General features: G+C 46.9%; 1 protein-coding gene across 2 annotated transcripts in view; it reads left to right on the forward strand.

Moving 5' to 3' along the window:
• The first annotated feature begins 3,673 nt into the window (after positions 1-3,673).
• The window catches only part of SHROOM3 (shroom family member 3), a 130,291-nt gene continuing 120,040 nt past the window's right edge, over positions 3,674-13,924 (forward strand). The window contains exon 1 of one of the 2 annotated variants that reach the window (XM_068153779.1): positions 3,674-4,748. In XM_068153779.1, coding sequence (XP_068009880.1) covers positions 4,590-4,748 — 159 coding nt within the window. In that variant the 5' untranslated portion in view covers positions 3,674-4,589. The remainder of the gene's footprint in view (positions 4,749-13,924) is intronic. The other variant, XM_068153778.1, reaches the window with a different exon arrangement.

Consider the following 13,924-nt stretch of genomic DNA (forward strand, 5'->3'; position numbering starts at 1 on the left):
TATTTCTGAGAAGAGAAATTGAAGAATCACCACAGGTTTTGCCAGCAAGGTGTGAATATGAACTTTTTGTGTCTAAAATAACCCACAGAGAGGACTGCTCAGGGCAGCTGTAGCATCACAGGAAGGTAATGGAGTAATTTATGCCAGCAGGGGCTTTGCTTCTAAAATACCTTGCCCCTACTCATCAGTCTTTCCAGATTTTGTTTTAAAATGGCTTAGACAGTTAAAGAATAGTTTTATTTTCCTCAGGGAATGAACCTTTCTGAACATTCTGTGTTTCTTCATATGCTACATATCAAAGAGGAATGTCTGCAGAATCTGCCCTGCTCTTTACAGGCTGAGCTCAGACACAGGGCTGGTGGTGAGACACTGGAGCAGGTTGCCCAGGGAGGTTGTGGATGTCCCCTCCCTGGAGGGGTTCAAGGCCAGGCTGGATGAGGCCTCGAGCAACCTGGGCTGGTGGGAGGGCTCCCAGCCCATGGCACAGTGTTGGAACTGGATGATCTTCAAGGTCTCTTCCAACCTAAACGACTGTATGAATCTAAGAACTTCAGCTGTGGGAGCAGACGGGGGCAGTGTTGCTCTGATGAACTCCATTTGCCAAAGAACTTCGAAGGAATTTAGGGAAAGTCAGAGCAGCTGCCAGCAAGGCAGCAGAGTCTTTACTGATGGTAAATGCAGAGTTTGGTTGTGAGCTCTGAAAGCAGAAATCAATGGTCATTGCTCCTGCTTTAGCAGTGTGGTGCTTGATGTCTGAGGGAAAGGGTTCTGACATGACTCTGTTCTAAATTGATTTTCTTTTACACTGAAACTGTGAAAAACTGTGATTCAATTATATTCTTCTGTGTGGACAGCACTCTTCTCAACCCAGGTCACTTCTCTTGCACCCCATCAGAGAGTATCTTAGCTCTGTCCTGAGAGGAACTCCTTGTAGAAGTAGTCCTCCCTTATAGCAAATGGTGCCAAGATATTTGTGCTATTTGAGGCTCTTGCCAGAGGCAAGATGAGCAAAATAAGGGTTGTGTTTAATAGTTTGAAATGTTTCTATATAGGTGAGTGGCCTAAAAGTTGCTGCTATCTCTAGTGTTCCAAACCCCTTTGGTTTCTTTGGGTATCACCAAGAGGTTAGCATTGTGAGAATAGCCCAGGCAGTCTTCTCCACAGGTTGTGTGTCAGTAACATGGATGGGAACTGAGTTCTCTGAGCACCTGACAGACTTCTAACCCCTGGGTGAAGTAAGAGCTGGCTGAGGAAGCAGGACAGTGTCTGTCAGCCCTTTTTTAGATGATGATCAAGCCTCCTTCCTTAGGTGCTAGTGGATCTCTGATATATGCCAGGTGGGCCCAGGTGACCCTCATGATGTTCAACAAGACCCGGTGCAGGATCCTGCACCTGGGCTGGAGCAATCCTCAGTATCAGTACAAGCTGGGGGAGGAGGTGGTGGGAAGCAGCCCTGTGGAAAAGGACTTGGGAGTTTTGGTGGATGAGAAGATGGTGCACTCACAGCCCAGGAGGCCGATGGCATCCTAGGCCAGCTGATGGGGAGAAGTGATTCTGCCACTTTACTCTGGTAAGACCTCACTTGAGTGCTGTGTCCAGCTCTGCAGCCCTCAACATAGGAGGGACATGGACCTAATGGGACAGGTCCAGAGGAGGGCCACGATCAGGGGGCTGGAGCAGCCCTGCAGTGGGGACAGGCTGTGGCCTTGCAGTGCCTGAAGGGACCTGTGAGAAGCCTGCACAGGGACTGCTCCCAAAGGCCTGCAGGGATAGGCCGAGGGGCAATGGTTTGAAGTGAGAGGAGATTTAGACTGGTTGTGAGGAACAAGTTCTGCACCATGGTGGTGCTGGAACACTACAACAGGTTGCTCAGGCAGGTAATTGAGGCTCCATGCTTGGAGATATTCAAGGCCAGGCTCTGAGCAACCTGCTCCAGTGGAGGATGTCCCTGCTGACTGCAGGGGGGTTGGACTGGATGAGCTTTGGAGGTCCCTTCCAACCCAAACCATTCTAGGATTCTGGTTTTAGAGCTGGATTGGCAGTATAAAGGACAGAAAATCTGGAAGTAGAAGGAGAAAATTGTTGCAGTGGTGATGAGTTTGATGTAGTTGTTGGCAAAAAAGATGCTGAAATGAATTGCAGTGCTGGAGCAGAGTAAAAACTGGACCTCAGAAGTGCTGAGGATAACTTTTAATCATCATCACTTCAGGCACTGAGAGAAATACAGCTCTTACTGCAATGCTGGTGTCTGCAGGCTGGTGCAATGATCAACATCTTGCTTTAGAAGCTGATAAAATCCAGAGAAGGGCCTTGGCTTGTTAACAGGCTGGCATGTTCTTACACAGTCTTAAATAGTCCTGATGGCTATAGATAGAAGGATGTATGGCCCCAAGAGGCAGCTCCTGGAGACTGAGCCTGTCTCTGGAAGGCCTGTGGAGGGACAGAAAAGAATTGCTCTTTGTGGTGACTTGAAATTGAGGGTTTTGACAGTGAAACACTAGCAGTGTAAAACTACAGAAATCTGATGTGAGTCAGGCTAAAGGGTGAGCTCTGGATAAAAGCAATCCGTGAGCCTGACCAGGATGTGAGGCTAATGAAAACTCAGCCCCTGGGAGGGCAGCAGAGGGGACAAAGCTCAAAATCAGCAAGGGTTGAGGATCATCTACCATGAAAAATAAAGGGAGGGGCCTCTTCCCTGAATTCCTCTGCATGGCTTTTGGGAGTGAGAGCTGGGAGACATGGGGCAAAGAGAAGGGGAAACTGTGACATCTTAAACGGAATGGGGCAGTGTGAAGGGCATGAACAAATGTGAAGATCTCTGCTTTTAGAGTCAGCTTTCCCCCCACAGTTCTCCATGGCTTTGTTAACACAAGATCTTCACAGCTTTCAAAGCCCAATGGAGAAGTAATCCACATCCCAGGGACTATAAGATCGAAAGTGTGAGCCTCTGAGAGGCAGAGGCACTACTGTTTGTTTACTCAGGAGGAAAGGGAGTGGTCTGAGGGCTACCCTCTCTATCATCCTCTTCAAGGGCTCATAAAATCAAGAAAGCAAACATTTTTTAAACACTTTTGGTGATATATGCTGTCAGCCCCTGTTTAAGCGAGCCTTAAACTTCTATGTCTCTTTAACTCACATGCCTCAGCCTCTGTGTGGATGTGCAAGAGCTGATCCACTCACACCAATAACTTTTACAGCAATCACTGGCCACTGCTTACATTAATCAAACCATCCTGAGTTCTTAGTGTGCTTCTTATTCCATGTATTGGGACAGCACTGAAGTGTTGGGTTGTTGGGTTTGTGGTGGTGTTTTGTTGTTGGTTTGGGGCTGTTTTTTTTTTGCTACTGTAGATGGGAGGAAGAAATAAATGCAGGGAAGTTGGTAGGCTCCATGAGGAGGAAAAGCACTTTATGAGAGCAGAATCACTAGCAGTGCTCCACTGTGCTGGTTTGGAACATGCCCATTGTATTTTCAGCAGCTGGCAGTTTGGATTGTTACAATTCCTTGGCAAGCACAATAGAAAGATGGTGGTTTCCGGGGGGCATAATAAAAGGGTGAGCCCCAGCTCTCGCAGGCTGCATTTTATAATTGCATGCTTGATGTGCACAATTGGGCAGCACTGCCTTGCTTGCCTTAATCCAGCTCTTTCACGCTCTCTCTCACTTCCTCACCCTCCCTCACAGCAGCAGTGGCTGCTGCAACTTTGGCAGCTCATCGTGGAGAGCACGGAAAATGAGAAGAGCTCAGCTCAACGTTTTCCCCGGAGGATTCATTTCACCTGCTTCTCCAGCTTTCCTGGTAGACGTTTCTGCACTTTGAAATTCAATAAATATTGGAGTGACTTCACCTTTTGAAGCCCCTCTAACTAGTCTCAGGCATGGACTTGCTCTCTTCTCCTCCCCCAGCCTTTTTTTTTTCTTTCCCCTTCCTCTCTCCTTTTTGACAAGTCAGAAATTCGTGAAGTAAGCAGCAGAGTAAGTGAGAGCGCGGAGGGAGAAGACGCTGCCATTCTTTTAGTGCAGTGGGCTGAGGCAAAAAGGGCATTGTAATGGTAAACGGCACGCAGAAAGGAAGAAAAGACCGATAATCAATCACAAATGAAGCATTCCTTTGGATTTTGGCAACTTGCTGCCCAGGGGCTTTTAAATCCATACACTTTTTTGGGGGTCTTTTGTTTGTTTGTTTTTTCTTGGGGGGGATTTTTTTACCCCCCTCCTCCTTAAAAGTGCAACTTTGATATCTGGAAGCCAGGAAGAGAAAGCTTTACAAAACCAACATGCCCAGGATACCTGGGAACAGGGAAAGCCCAGTGCTGAAACACCAGTAAAACATCACAGCTCTGGAGGAGAATCAGCCTGCTGAAATGTTGGTGGGGAATGTTTTTAACCCATCACCGTGGACTCAGCTCTGAAGGGAAGAAAAAAAACAACCCACCAACAAAAAAACCTGTTTCAGACTCTTCTTGTTTCACGTGCTGAGGGATGACTTGTGGTGGGCTGCTAGAGAGTCGAGTGGCCAGCTGCTCTGCTCTGTGATTGCCTGAGTGGGTTTTGTGTATTTGACTGACTATGAGATAAGACAGCTGAGGATGTTAGACAATATTAACACCAGCATATCCTCTCCAGAGGCCAGCATTACCCACCAAGGAAGATATATCTACCTGGAGGCATTGCTTCAAGGAGGTGCTCCATGGGGATTCACCCTGAAAGGAGGGCTGGAGCACGGGGAGCCATTAATCATCTCAAAGGTATTTCTCTTATTTTAAATGGAATACAGGTGGGGAGTGGGTTTTGGATTTAAAGGGTGAGGCTTGTAAAATAACACTGAAATGTTGGATTTGACACTGTGTCTGGCTTGGGTTTGCAAGCTCTTGAGCAGCTATTCGAGTCAGGAGGTTTGTTTAGAAGCTGCCCCTCTGAGAAACACGAGAGCTCTCGGCACGGTGTAACTCCCAAAGTGCAGGAAGAGTCCTGCCTTGATGAAACTGGCTTTTTATATTTCACTGCTGGGAATGGGAGTGAGTAGAGGACTCTGAGGGGGTGAGCTTGTGTCACAGAGCATATCTGAGCAGGTTCAGTCATCCATCAGCAGCACTTCTGTCGAGGACAAACAGTAAGTGCTCTCAATCACAGGGTGGGATGTTGGCTAACTACAAACATGTGTGGAAACAGAATAATAAATGCCTGTGCCTGGTTGGTATGTGTGTGTTTTATGCTGTGGTAGCAGCTTTCTCACCCTACATACTCTCTACTTGCTGAATATCTATTAAATATGAGGCACCTGCAAGATTTTGGGCATTTTAATTATGTGTCATTGAGTATTGTCAACAGGCAGGTAGCAGCACAGCTCACAAGGATATTTTGGGGAGGGGGAAGAGAGGGGGGAGTTAATTTTTCTCGTCAGAACTGAGCTGTTAAAAGTACCCAGCTACCTCAAGCTGCAGATAGTGAAGACAACTGATTTTCAAAATGAGATTGAATTTCTGAATGTCTACAAGAGGTTTGACCTGGGGTCCCTAAAGCTGTTTTGAAGGTAGGATTGAAGTGATTCTGCAATTTGACCTCTGGTGGCTTGTAACTGTATTTCTCTGCCTTGTCATGTCTGGTGCATTCTGCCTTATAGCCTGCATTTATGCAGAGAGGGACTCCATAACAGTTCTTTCCTCAGAAACAGAGTTCAGAAACTTCACAGAATCATCTTTCTTGCAGAATCTCCTTGGAGGTAGTCTGCTCTAGCCACCTAAAGCCAAACTAGCCAGCCTGAAATGGTTAGTTTTGCTACTTTTATAAACCTGAGGGACTCCCACTTCAGCCAGGTTGTTCACTTGGATTGGTAGTGTGCTGCATTTGTGAGGGGGAAAAGTTCCTTTTGGCTTTGCCATTCTTTGGTGATGCAGAAAGCACCACTCCCTTCTTATTTTCACTTTTTTTTCACCCTCTTTTTAATTGGAGGCAGGGAGGCAGAGAGGAAGCCAGATAGCTCTGGCTGCTGAACATTAATTAATCTATGGGATTTGGTTGCCACAACAACCAGGCCCCTTAATGTCAAACATGCCTGGAGTGTGCATAGTGCCACTGGGAGCTGTGTGACTTGTGCCTGCCTTCTGTGAAACAACGCTGAAAAAATGTGCTGGGGGTTTTTGGTGGCTTGGGGGGTTGTTTTTTTTTGAGTGGGTGTTGGGTTGGGTTTTCTCCCCCACAACTTTGTGCTGTCAGTGTTAGCATTCTGTTGTTTTGCTTGTGCAAAGCTGGAGAATGGCTTGCCTGTGCAAGCTGTGCTTTCTGGAATTCATGCAGCACCCTATAGCTGTTCCCTGGTTTCCAGTTTCAGCTGAGAAATTCCTCTGGTGTTTGAATTCACTGTGTGCTCCACAACTAATTGTGTATTATTTAGCTAATTACTTCACAGGATAATCAGAAGACTTAATGAGGAACTGTGGAGAAATGATGAATTGAGTCATGCTATAAGTTGAATTCATAGAATCCTAGAATGGTTTGGGTTGGAAGGGACCTTGAAGACCATCCAGTTCCAAGCCCTTGCTATGGGCAGTGTGTGGTGGGTTGAAACCCTAAAACTACCACAGCAGAGACACCTTCCACCAGCCCAGGATGTTTAAGGCCTCATCCAACCTGGCCTTGAACACCTCCAGGGAGAAGGCATCCACAACCTCCCTGGGCAACCTCTTCCAGTGTCTCCCCACCCTCACTGTACAGAATTCTGTACTCACAATAATTCTTCTACAACCATAGAAAGTCTGGGTTGGAAGAGACCATTGGAGATCACACTACAGGCAATAACAGTTCTGACTAATGTCACCTATGAACAGCAGGAAATCTGGATGTCAATTTTAATTTCTTAAGGTAGGAGGTTTATCACAGAACCACAGAATGCCAAGTTGGAAGGGACCCCAAGGATCATCTGTTCCAACCTTTCTAGGTGACAGTGCCTGGTTTATGTCTGTTTCACCTCCTGTCCTGCTTTGCCTGCCTGCCTTGACAGAGTGGTGTTAAATGGCTATTTAGTGTAGATAAAAATGTTGGTTTCAGCAAATATCTAAGCTGGTGCCCCTGAAAGCTTGCAACATGACTTAAATCAATCCAGGTAACATCAATGTATTGTTACAGAGTCCAGGACACAGAGAGAATCTGTTTGAATGCCATAGTTCTTTCTAACCATCAGGAGCTGGTGCTCATCTGGGACCCGAAGTTTGGACTCAGCTTCAGAGCAAAGACTGTAATAGAAGTTTAAAACCATGATGAGTGGGTTTATGAGAGGCCCAAATGCATGACAGCTGATTCTTGCAGCCCTGTGCAGTTCTTTTCAAAAGGCAGATTTGAAAGACACCAAAAAGTTGCCCCAAAGCAATGGGAGCAAGAGTTGGAAGTGCTCAGCTGCAAAACCTAGAGCTGGAAGAAGGTGCTGGGTTAGAGGTCTGATTACCAGGGGTTTATGCTTCAAAATGAGAAGTTATCTGCCTCCTTGCAGCCAAAGCCCCCTTGCTGTATTGCTGTGCTTCTGTGCAAGGAGGCAGCCTGAGCTGTGTGTGGCTGAGTGCACAGAGAGGCAGACTTGACATTAAACACACTAGGAAATGCTTTGCTGAATCAGCCACGATGCTCAGCACATCAGGCAACCAAAGCTAAATCAACTTGTCAGAAATGTTGGTTGTGCAGCTAACATGAAATTAGGTAGTTAAAAGAGATTAACTTTCAATGCTCAGGCTCTTTTTCCCTGTGGAAAGACAAATCTATGTTGAAGCAGTTTTATGGCAGCTAATTTAGAGTCCTCAGCACAGGTCTCCTCATACTGTGTTCTGCTGGAGCTGATGGCAGACCATAAACAAATTTATTACATCCAACCCACATTTTTCCCTTCTCCGCACAGGAAGCTGCTTTGACATTTGCTGTAGTCATAGAATGGTTTGGATTGGAAAGGACTTTAAAGGTCTTCTAGTTCCAATTCCCCTGCCATGGGCAGGGACACCTCCCACTGTTTCCCTGTATCTCTTCTGATACACTGGGAAGGAACTGTTGAAGGTTCCATTTCAAAGCCATGTTACACACTGGTTATTCACTTAGGGTCATAGGTATGGATCAAAGACAGGTGTATAATGCAGCAGACCCTTAGAAATGTGTTTTGCCTTCTGTAAGGACAGAACAAGAATGAGAGAGAAGAGCCACCTGAGTGCTGATTTCTCACAGGACAGGGAGGGGTGGCACATTTGTTAGTCCTCCACCTGTATCCACTGGGAAAGCACTAAGTAAGCAGTAAGTGGGAAGTAATTTGTCTATGACTAAACCATAATGTAATTGCTTGTGCTTGGCCTCAGTCCACAGGGAGCAAAAAGATGCTCCTGTGAGCAAAAAGAGGTACAGGCCTGCACTGGCTGCATCCTGTCTGACCTGTAGTGAAAAAAGCCAAAGACCTAACCAGCCTGGTCAGTGGAAATGATTTCTTCCCAGGTGTCCTCTCCCTTCTCTCCAATGCTTCTCCTAGGCTTGCCACTGGAGAAAGGTGTGCTCTGTCTGCTGGTGAGCTGTGGGGTTCACCCTGTAAAATCACCTGCCTGCACACCTGACTCTTCTAGCTGGACTGTGGCAAAGCCCCAGGGAGCTGCCAGGCCGCAGAGAATGAGGGAATCTGGACGCTGCAGACCTATGCTCTGGGGGAAGCAGAGAGGAGCTGATGCTGTGATTGTTTCAGAAAGCAGAAGAGCAGTTCCTCCCCACTCTTCCTTGTTTCTCAGGGCTCAGATTAGGGCCCCACGAAAGACTGCTGATGCCAGCACAAGGGACAGGATCATCTACCTTTTCTTAAAGCTAGGAGCTGTGTGATGAAAAGGCTTCTATTGTCAGCCCCCTCCACTAGGCTGCCCATCGTCCTCTAGCACAAAAAGACTTCTGTTCACTTTCCCAGCCCTGAATTAGCAATCACAGACAAACTGACTGGCTGACGTGAGCAGTGCCTTGCTGGGCATTGCTGCTGCACCAGCAAAGTCAGGAGGAGCTTTTCAGGCTGACAGGGTCTGTCTCCAGCTGACCAGTCATGCTTTAGGGTTGCCTCTTTAGTAGAGATCATCTCAAGCTGTGAAGTTTAGGTCCAAATCCACAGAGATAGCTGCTGTGGAAGATCAAGTCTCCAGCACCACACTGCAACTGCATGACTTAGAGAGGACCATGTGCAATGTAATGTCCTCTGAAGTCACAAAAAGGTGTAATAGGAGAAATGTTTTCTTCTCAGGTTCTTGGAGAGAGAGGAATTCTGTGTGACTAAACACAACCTGTAATCTTCAGGGTCAATAAATGGAGCCTTCATAAATCCTGCCCTGGCTTTAGCTGACACGGAGGAGATTAGAGAAGTGCCATGTCTCCTCGTTCTCTTGGCTGTTGCAGGTGTAACCAGAGTTAAGATTTACGCTGATCCTGGAATGAGAAGCACAGAGCTCTCTCTTTAAAGCAGTGTTTGTGCAGAATAGATGATTGCTTGTGAAAGGCTCTGCTACCTTGAACCTTTCCCATGCTTCCTGGGAGCCCAAGGAGTAGGAACTAAACCCACCGTTGATTACAGAGCCGGAGCTGAGCTAATCTTGTTTCCAATTTCATCAGTGCTTGCCTTCAGGATCTTTTGATGAAGCTCAAAATTGCAGGGTGGATCTGTTGTGTGTGAACTACTCAGACTTTGGGAGGGATGTTTGAGGGTGACAATGAGATGAACTGTAATTTGCTTTCCAATAGGTATTGATAATCAAAGAAAAAAAATCTCCAGAGGCCTTGGAAAACAGATTGATAAACTATAAAATCTGTGTCACTTTTGTTTCCAAAGCCTTGAGTGGATTCCCATCTGGTGGCAGCAGAGAGCATCCAAAACCAGTGTCAGAAACCCCTGGAATTGTTGGAATCCATCAGTCCAGGAGGCAAATCTCTCCCTCCCCCCATTTGAGGCAATAGGCTTTGCCTTTGAGCATGAACAACAGAAACTGAGGGGTGTGCTGCCTTCATTCTGGAGTCTTCAGGTTGCATTTCTGATCCTGCCTAGGAGAGGCTTCCTTTTTCTGCCTGACACAGACATGTCCTTATGCTTGGAACAGGGAATGTCCAGCTAATAACAGAAAAACACAGTTCAGCCCCAGGACTAGCTTGTCTGCAGGAAGATTTGGCTTCCTCTAACCACATCAGTCTCACTCCTTGGATTTCTCTCTGTGAAGTTATCAGAGTGGTCTGTGTTATGAATGCCTGCCAGGGTGGGTGTTGAGCATGACCAAGCCTGCTGAGTGCACCTGAGATGTGGAAATCAGCCCCTTGGGTAGTTCAAACTTACTCACCAGTCATGGTCTGGAGGTGCCCTGAAAAGGTGTCTTGGCTGGAGCAGGATATTGATCCTTGCTGTGTGGCAGATGAATAGAATTTGGAAGTGAAGATTTTAAGTGCACTAAGCATGTTTCTCCTTTTCCTTATGATCTCATCTTAGACTCCCACATCTGTGTTTGTGTCTCATCCAAAGTGCTCCTGCCTTCTTTGTAATTCCACTTAAACCCCTCAGCACTGGCTCCCTTACTAGGTCCTTGTTTCTGAGGGCAATCTGGACTGTATAATTCACAGAATGCCAGGCTGGAAGAGCCCCCAAGGATCATCTGGTCCAACCTTTCTAGGTGATAGTGTAGTTGAAATCATCTGGCCCAGAACCCTGTCAAGCTGAGTCTTAAAACTCATGATGATTCCAATCTCTGGCTGTTCTCACAGGGGCACGTTTTCTCCTGGATTCCAACAGGAATCTCCCCAGCAGTAACCTGTCCCCATCACTCCTTGACTTTTCCATGGGACTCCTTGTATAAAAGGGCTTCAGATGGCCTTGCTAGAGCCCTAGCTCTTCAAAGAGACTCAGGTCAGAGGGTGTTAAATGCCAGGAAGCATCTTTCCCCTGTGGAAGTACAGTCTAGGTCTATGATCGCTCTTAGCAACCTGAGGGGAAAAAACCCTTTTATTAACTGTGAGTTTGTTTGAAGCAGGACAGGACTCCTGTAGGTTCATTTGCATGGCTCAGTTGGAAATCCTCCCCATTCCAGCCAGACACTGCCTGTTTCTGTTTCCACAGCTCTTGGTACTTTACCATCAACTCACACCCCCCACCCCACCCCCAACCAAATAAATGCTTCCATGTTTCTGGGTCGACTGAAATTAGGCACAGGACAAAGAGGAACAGCCAAGAGCAGCTTATCCAGGACACAGCATGTTAACATCCTAACTGCTAGTCAAGCATAATATTAATTTTTCACACTTGCATGAAAAAAAAAATCCCACCCCACCCCCCCTTAAAAAAAAAAAAAAGTAGTGAAATAAATTCAAGCCCCAGTGCAGACTGATTCCTGCTGATAAGAAAATGACTGTGCTTAAATTCATTAGCAGAATGGGCTGTGGGATACATTTCAAAGCACAGGGTGAGGAATAAGCTCCCCAATCCCATTAAGAAATAACAGGATTTATGTGCATTCCTCCCATATATTAACTTTCCCCTCTGGAAACGTCTTGTGCTGAGTTGGTGCCATTTTGGAGGCAGGTGCAGTGTTTTGCAGTTCCCACAGACCTTTGCACATAATCTGCCAGCCTGAAAGCCGTTGCCTATTCTGCCTCAAGAATGGGGATTTTCCGAGGCACGGATGAATGACGAGCTTGGCTGACCAATGTCCCGGCTCCCTGCTCTCCTGGGATTCAGTCACACATTCTCCAGCGATGCTGTAAGCAGCTCTGGCCTGCCCATAGCAGCAGTTCAAATGGTTGAAACGGCAGCCAGCAGAGATAGAAGAGATACTGGGCTTCACCAGGCAGTATGAGCGGTGGGGTGAGATGCAGAGGGCACAGAGGGACAGTTTGTCATCGCGAAGGTGATGTGGAGTCGTGATTCATCCGGTGGCTCTGTGCCATGGTTAGCATCTTAAAAGCCAACAGTAAATAATGCAGCAGCTCCAAACAGCATTGTTGGTATCTGAGGCAGCAAATTCTCTGGTGTGTTTCCAGCCTGAGTTCTTCATTTCATCCATTACCTGGATGTGTTCCTGTGTGACCTGCCTTAGGGGATCCTTCTCTGGCAGGGGGTTTGGACACGATGCTCTCTAGAGGTTCCTCCTAGCCCCTGACATTCTGTGATTCCAAGATCAGGCCTCATGGTTTTTATATATTGACTGATGACCAATCTTGCCAGGAGACTGAGACATCCACATTTCTCAGGTGCAGTCTCAGAGAACCTAGGAAGTGAGCTGATGGAATTCAGACCAAAGATCTGGCTCTTTTCCAGGAGCTAATCCATGGCAAGATGCACTTCCAGCTTCAAGAAAGAGACTTCAAATACAGGAAGAAATGTAAAACATTTGGGCAGAGAGGGATGGGGTCATGGGGGAATCTTCATTTTTATCAATGATCCCACTCTCCTCCCTCCTGCCCTGCTCCATTTCATGTTTGCTTAAAAGCAGTTGCCAGTGTTTGTTGAACAGTGTCAGCAGAGAAGGGATGCAGCCACTGACCTGACTGTAAGGCCACAGCAAAAGGTTAGTAGAATTAGTCTTGTAGTGCAGACTTGTATTAATAGTTGTATTGTGGTGGTGTTGGCACCAGCTCTGCAATTAAAGAACTTGTTGGCACTCTTCCCTAGGTTAAATTGCTAGCACTGTTCCCCCTGCTTGCAAGTCAATGAGTACAACACTTTTGGGGAGGCAAGTTCAAACATTTTTGTCCTTTTGGGATTCTGCACATTTCTGGTTTCAAGCTAAGAGGTTTCTGCTGGCTTCCCAAGCAGACCTCTCTTATTGTCCTGTCTCTGCAAATCAGTGTTGGAATAACCAAGCAGGGAAGGACCTGGGTGAGTGGGAGAAGCACAACAAAAGGCTGATGTAGAAACAAATGCCCTTAGGAGGGGTCCTTGCTTTCTCTCATGGATGTTGCAGAGGATTAGCTTTCCATCACAGCTTCATCAGGGGCAACTTGCTCTTTATATCAGCACAGAAAGGCAGCCACAGACATGGCAGGGGGCATCCCTGTCCAGGAGTGCAAAGCAGCCACTTTTGCCAGCCCAAGATGCTCTTTAGTCACTGGAAATTGCCTCCCCCCTGCCCCTTCTGTTCTGCAGGGGCCACTCACAGCCCTTGGAAAATTCTTCATTTCCATTTTAGCAACAGTTCCTTCTACCTGGAGAAAAGGAGCCCTTGTGCTGCTACCCAAATCTGCCTCTAATTTAGAGCTGGATGTTGGCCTACCAGGCAGTCCCTGTGTCTTCACCTGTTCACAGGGGCAGGTCTAAGAACTGCTTTTCTCTGGCATATCTTAACATTGCTTTGGGTTTTCAGTGAAGCTAAGGACTCAGCTGCAGTCTGACTTCTCTTCATGACCTACATGATGATTAAGACACAGTCCAGGCCTTTAGGGTAGCCAACTGTGGAGATCAGACACAACAACTGGAAGGGCTTCAGGGCCTTTTTCCCTGTGGCCAGTGCCGAAAAGCAGCAAAGACTGCAGGGTGTCTGTGATGGTTCATGGTTTCATAGAATAGTTTAGGTTGGAAGAGACCTTCAAGATCATCTAATTCCAACTCCCCTGTCATGGGCAGGGACATTTCCACCAGCCCAGGTTGCTCAAGGCCTTGTCCAAGCTGGCCTTGAACACCTCCAGGGAGGGGGCATACATACATACAGGGAGATGGTGGAGTCCCAGTCCTTGGAGGTGTTCAAGAGGGGATTGGATGTGGCAGTTGAAGCCATGGTTTAGTTAGTCAGGAGGTGTTGGGTGACAGGTTGGACTTGTTGATCTCTGAGGTCTTTTCCAACCTTACTGATTCTATTATTCTAAGTGTTGGCAGTGTCAGGTAGATAAGGAAGGCCAAGTTAGAAAGACATCTCTCTGCACCTGAGAGACTGTGGCTTCTCAAACTCTGCACCCT

Source organism: Melanerpes formicivorus, unplaced genomic scaffold (assembly GCF_026170545.1).
Source record: "Melanerpes formicivorus ecotype bairdi unplaced genomic scaffold, bMelFor1.0.p_v2 SCAF_27, whole genome shotgun sequence".
In the NCBI taxonomy this organism is placed as follows: domain Eukaryota; kingdom Metazoa; phylum Chordata; class Aves; order Piciformes; family Picidae; genus Melanerpes; species Melanerpes formicivorus.